This window comes from Lissotriton vulgaris, chromosome 2_1, assembly GCF_964263255.1.
Source record: "Lissotriton vulgaris chromosome 2_1, aLisVul1.2, whole genome shotgun sequence".
Classification (NCBI taxonomy): Eukaryota; Metazoa; Chordata; class Amphibia; order Caudata; family Salamandridae; genus Lissotriton; species Lissotriton vulgaris.
Genome location: NC_141687.1, coordinates 822,547,747 through 822,553,746, shown reverse-complemented (window position 1 = coordinate 822,553,746; position 6,000 = coordinate 822,547,747). Strand labels below are relative to the sequence as shown.

At 44.0% G+C, this 6,000-nt stretch overlaps 1 protein-coding gene across 1 annotated transcript in view; it reads left to right on the top strand.

Annotated features, from left to right (window-relative positions):
• Positions 1-6,000, top strand: part of ITPRID2 (ITPR interacting domain containing 2) — a 219,570-nt gene that overhangs the window by 33,688 nt on the left and 179,882 nt on the right. Inside the window, exons 5-7 of the mRNA XM_086956225.1 lie at positions 1,239-1,281; positions 1,374-1,472; positions 1,771-1,979. Of these exons, the coding sequence (XP_086812351.1) occupies positions 1,239-1,281; positions 1,374-1,472; positions 1,771-1,979 (351 nt within the window). The remainder of the gene's footprint in view (positions 1-1,238; positions 1,282-1,373; positions 1,473-1,770; positions 1,980-6,000) is intronic.

Sequence of the window (6,000 nt, the reverse complement as noted above, 5' to 3'; positions counted from 1 at the left end):
CATATTATTAAATAATAATATTGGCCATACATACATAGAAGGGCTTTGAAATGACTCTCGTCATCCATTGGTTTAATCTACCATCATTCACATTCTGCTTCTGCACACCACAGCATACAGCACTGGATCTGTTCACTTTAGCCATCAGCGCTCCTGCATTTGAGTGGCAGCATTTGTTCCTGATCACGTCAGTTGAAAAAGTAGTACTATTCTGCATCACATCTGGTTGGCCCATCTTTATTCTCAATTTTTGTTTGCTGCATGCCATCTTTAGAATGGTATTTTTGCTTATTTTGTTTTCATGCTTATATTTGTAATTCTAATTGCATGTGCTAGCAAAATATAATTTAAACTGAATCCCACATATGCTAAAGCCAGACGTGTTGGCATTGCCTATAAATATTTACACCCTATATACACATTTGTATGTTCTCCGGTACTGACTTGACAATCGTGCATACCTTTTTATTAGGTGAAATATTATATATTAATACTTGTTTAGTCTCTTTTACAAGAAAATGTTATGGTAATGGTTGTCTGATCGCGATTGAGCTCACTTGAGCATGTGGCACTGGGATTTCTTTTCCAGGGTATTTAAAGGCCTGACCGAGCAGGAGGACCCACTATATTCCTCTGGCAAAGTGGGGAAGCCATAGAGAGTGAGTGTGTTTGCTAGCTTTATTATGCATGAATGAAATGTGCACAAGTGAAAAGAGAATGATGGGTTAGTTTGTAAGAAGAAGCTGGAAGAAGGCCGACTGTACGATCCAGAAGCAGAAACCTGTAGCTTAGGGCTTGCGATACCCTGTGGGCAAATAAGGAAGCAAAGCAGACTGTAATTTTAGATCAGCGTGATGTGTTGCAATACATAGACCATATGCAGAAAAAACTTGGGATCATCGCGGAGTGAGGGAGTGACTAAACTGAAGGCGTTTTCCAGGCTAACCTTTAATCTTCATTGGGTCTAATCGGGCAGCCATCCAAATTTTGGCTTAATTATCATTCTGTGTGCGGGCAAACAAACCATCTTACTGGTGCAAGTGAGTTAATTCTTCGAGAAACTGCACAGGGGTAGGGTGATTTCATTAGCTACTAAAATACGTTCTTAAGCTGCAAGGAGCTGTTCATACTGATTCTTTAAAAAGTCGTACGTGGGCGGGTTGCCTCACATTGGGTTAGAGATTGCTTGCTATTGGTAATGCCATTTATAACGACCGTTCTTGAATTTTTTTTTCCAGCTGATCATCTTAATCACAAAAATAAGCAATTGGACTCAACATGGTAAGTAGTCTTTATCACCATGTTGTCAAAATGATCTGATGATTGGGTTGTACAAGAACTACAATCTTACTCTGTGCATTTATGTTTCATAGCAATGGGATGTCGGCTGAGGACCGGAGACTTCTGTTTTTCCAGAAAGGTCGAAGCATGAATTCCACTGGGTCTGGGAAAAGCAGTGGGACAGTTTCAAGGTAAACACGTCTTTCTGTGATATTTAACAGGTCCCATGAATGTTTTGGCTTAAAACTTCAGGAAACTGAGCCACCTTTTTACTTTAACTTGGCTTATCTTCATGTCTTAATATCTAGACCATACATTTTATTTTTGCTTCTGCTACCTGGAAATATGGAAGTTTTTTTTACTGCACTTCAGGCCGCTGAGCTAGCCGACGATCACATTTTAGACTTTATAATTTAAGCATTCAGAGCCCTGTTGATATGTACCTGCTTAGTATTGAAACACCACTGCAATTTTATGACTTGTGTTCAGTGTTTCAGAGTTGTTGGAGCTTTATGAAGAAGACCCTGAAGAGATTCTTTACAATCTTGGATTTGGGAGAGATGAGCCGGATATTGCTGCCAAAATACCTCCAAGATTTTTTAACGCCTTTTCATATGCGAGAGGGATTGATATCAAAGTGTACCTGAATGCGCAAATGCAGCGAATGGAGGTGGAAAATCCAAACTTTGCCTTAACAAGTAAGATTTGTTCTTTTACAAGTTGTTACATTTTGGGGAATTTAAGAATTTAACTTTGTTCTTGAAATTATGTTTGTGACTTGGATTCCTGACTGTTGGATATACTTCCCCTTCACCCAGGACCAAAATACTATGCTAGTCATGGCCATTTAGTTGTAAAACCTGAGCAGAAGGAGTTAAATCTATTCACTTGGAGAATATCCCTGAGCAAGCCTGCATGTATGGTGATTTGTTAAAATGAGTCCTGTTGTCATCTGTTCAGTTTCTCCTCACTCACACTCTTTCTGGAGACACTCTCCTCTCTCACCCTAACACTACATTGTTCTAGAATAAAGGTTGCTTCCTCTCCATTTCACTTTCCTTTCATTGCCTTTCCTCAGAGTTCAGTCAATAAGTTAGAGTAGGCAAGGTTTCTAAGGCATCTGAATAAGAATTTTTTTTTTTTTTACAGCTGGACACATTGAATTGTTTAACTCACCCAAATATGGGAAATTCCACTGATGTGTAGATTTCACTCCCTTTTTACTGCTTTTCTTTTCCATGTATCCCGCCGCTCCCTAGTCCATCACCTCTTCCCACCTCCAGCTAGTTATCATAACTATCTTTCTCAGCATTCAAACAGGACCTCGTTTCCATTGTAATCGCTGTACTCCCTTCATTGCCATTCCTAACCCCTGCATTCTTTCCCGCAGTGGGCTTACTTTTGCCCCTGTTGCGCCCTATATTTGAAACCATTACATGTGCAGCACACTGTTGCTATCAAACCATTGCTCTGTAAAAGTAGCACACAAAAATGGTTTGCAGTCTTCATGGTTAAGGGTGCAAAAGCGAATAATGTTGACCATGTTCAATCAAATGCACGTTTTTCAAGTTTTGTTAATTGTATGTAATATTTTTTTTTTGTTTTGCATTTTTGGTTAACGCCTATTCTGTTCAGAGGCTTTATGAAATGTGTATGTAGGACTCTTTAACTGTTTGTCAAAAGAATAAATTGGTGTATTGGGTGGTTGTACAATAAAGTTCATCAGTTGTGCAGTTGTTCTTAAAGAAAACTGAGGTATTGGGTGATGTTGGATGGCTCTGTAGGGGGTTTTAAGTAGGTGGTGATGTTTGAGAGCCCATTGGAAGGGGATGGAGAGCCCAGGCAGATCTGTGGCTAGTGACGTTTTTGTGGAGGAGTGGCTTGAGGCAATGATTTGAATCCATAGGTGGTAAATACATGGGGCTTTAAGGGTGGTTAGACCGTGTTTACTTTGTGACCAAAGGGGCAAGATACGCTCCCATTAGCCAGGATTTTTTGTTTATAACTCTTTTGATTGAAAATATAAGAGACAGCAGCACTGTTGAAGAAATAAACAATACAGTATACTTCAGCAATACACAGATTGCAAATCATCAAAGATATAACACAAAATAGGTCATTCGTATGGACTCAAGAGGATAGGTCTTTATCCTCAATTGGTACCAAAGGTGCTTCACAGATGTCGCCTTTTTAGCAGTTCCATGCCCCCCAAATTGCTGTCCACTCTTTTGGACAACCTCTTGCAGTGTATACAGTCTTTTCTCGAAACATACACCAGTCCATGTTTTGTTTCCACTTGATCAATGTGGAAGATGTGTCGGATCCCCAGTGTTGCGCAATATCCCTTTTAGCCGCTGTAAGACCCAGAGTAACCCAGGTCCTCTCGGATGTCGTGAGGTCAGTAGGCTCCCAAATGTTAAGGCTGCAGCGCTTCGCCTCAGGGTGAATGTGTTTGTTCAGGACAGACCTAAAGGTTCGGTGTACTGCTTGCCAAAACCGCGGAATACGGTCACCGCCCCAGAGGATGTGCATAAATGTGCCTACCTGCCCACACCCCTTACGGCACTCAACCCCGCCCTCCCCTTCCCATGTATACCATTTGTGGTCCGGTAACGTAGGCCCTATGGAGGATCTTAAGTTGTGCTAGCCATAGTCGAGGATCTACCCACCTCCCAGGGGGACGCGATTGCCTCCCGCCATTCGTAATCCTCTATTTCAAGGACGTCCGCCACCCATTGCCCCTTAAGTGTTTCAGGGGGTCAGGGGTATTGTGGAGGAGCTTTTTATAAGTGAGCGGAGATTGCCTTTTCCGGCAAGTAGCCATCCACTAGTTTATCCTCCAGGGGGGAGGAGTCTGTGAGCGGGGTGCCTTTTGGTATAGCCGAGTATAGGGCATGAAGGATCTGCAGATATCAAAAACTTTGACTCTGCCATTTCAAATCGTTGTAGCAGTGTTAAATTGCACCACATCTCCCCTGGACCAAAGATCACCTATTCATGAAATGCCGATTAGATCCCATCTATCAAAACCCTTGGAGGTCCTCATCTGGCCTAATTGTTCCGAGTCCCACAATTTGAGTGGCGAGAGTTAGCCTGCCACTCCAACCCATACTTTTAGGAACGTCCAGCCAAATCTTTACAGCATGCTTGGTAGGGCAAGTGAGCGGGAGTTTTTCTTGGGGGAATAAAGTGCAACACCAAAGGTTCCGCCCGGCAGTAGCCATCTATCTATTCCATATCCTGGATCATGAAGGCAGCAGCAGGTGGCCTGATTGATGGCTGCCAATTGAGCGGGCCAGTAATATTTCTATGTCCGGGAGGCTGATGCCTTCGTCAAACCAGTTGAGGACCAATTTCTTGTGCGCTATGCGGGGTCTCACGTTCTAGATCGGTTCCATTTGAAGACTTTCAATTTCCCTAAAATAACTAGCTGGCACCGGGTTGGGCGCGTTTTGCAGTGCATACAGGAAACAGGGTAGGGACATCATTTTAAATAAGGCTTCCTGCCCCAGGAGTGAGAGGGAGCGTCATCCAATTGTCGACATCTGCCCGCAGCCTCTGTAGAGGTGGGCGCAAATTTCTCTCCAAATGCAATTTAGGGTCAGGAGTAACAAAAATTCCCAGGTAGCAAAATCCACCCTGCGCGATCTGAATGGGGTAGTCCTCGAATAAACGAGGGGGAGGCCCGAAAGCACATAAAGTAGGGATTTGTCCCAGTTGATCGAGAACCTGGAGTACTGCCCAAATACCACAAAGATTTCAAGGATGCTCCTGAGTGATCTATGGAGGGAAGCTAAAAAAAGGAGTATGTCATCGGCGTATAACGAGATGCCATCCTCCCAGTCCGTGGACAACCTCGGGCCTCGAATGACGGGACCCTGTCGGATCCAGGCCGCCAGGGGTTTCAGGGACCATGCAAATAATAATGGTGACAGGGGACACCTCTGGCGGGTGTCCCGCCTAAGTGCAAAGGCAGACGAGCGGTGTTATTCACTACTACCTGCGCTAGTGGCACCGCATATAAGTCTTACCTAGGAAACTCAGCTTTTTCAAGCACCACCAGGAGATCTGGCCATTCTACGTTGTCGAATGCCATTGAGGCATCCAAGGAAAGTACAATGGCGTCTTCCTGTATCGTGTCAATTCTACCCAACATGCCATGCACTCGCTGTAGGTTACGGGCCGTACTCCGCTGGGACATAAAACCCGACTGATCAGCATGCACCAGACCATTAATGACCTTAATTAATCTAGTTTCAAGCAACTTGGCGAGGATTTTGGGTTCCTCATTGAGAAAGGAAATGGGTCTATAAGCTGAGCAGAGATTCTTCGGTTTGCCTTCTTTGTGAATGACTACCATCAAAGCCAGACGCTGGTCCGGTGGGAGAGTGCCTATGCGTCTACTGACCTCGTACATTGCCTTCAGATGAGGGGAGAGCAAGTCTGGGCACATTTTGTATAATTCGATGGAGAGCCCATTGGGACCCGCGGCTTTCCCTGGTTTAAGACCCCGAATGGCCTGCTCTATCTCTGCAGTCGTAATAGGGCTGTCTGAATACAGCCGGTCAGCAGGGGAGAGCACTGGCAATTTGATATCTCGCAGTAGGTCTCTAGAATCCTCCTCTCCCAGGAGTGACGTGGAGTTGTAAATTGTATGAAAGTGTTCTGCAAATGTCTCTGCTATTGCCAATGGGTCTCTAATTATGCTGCCTCCATTTC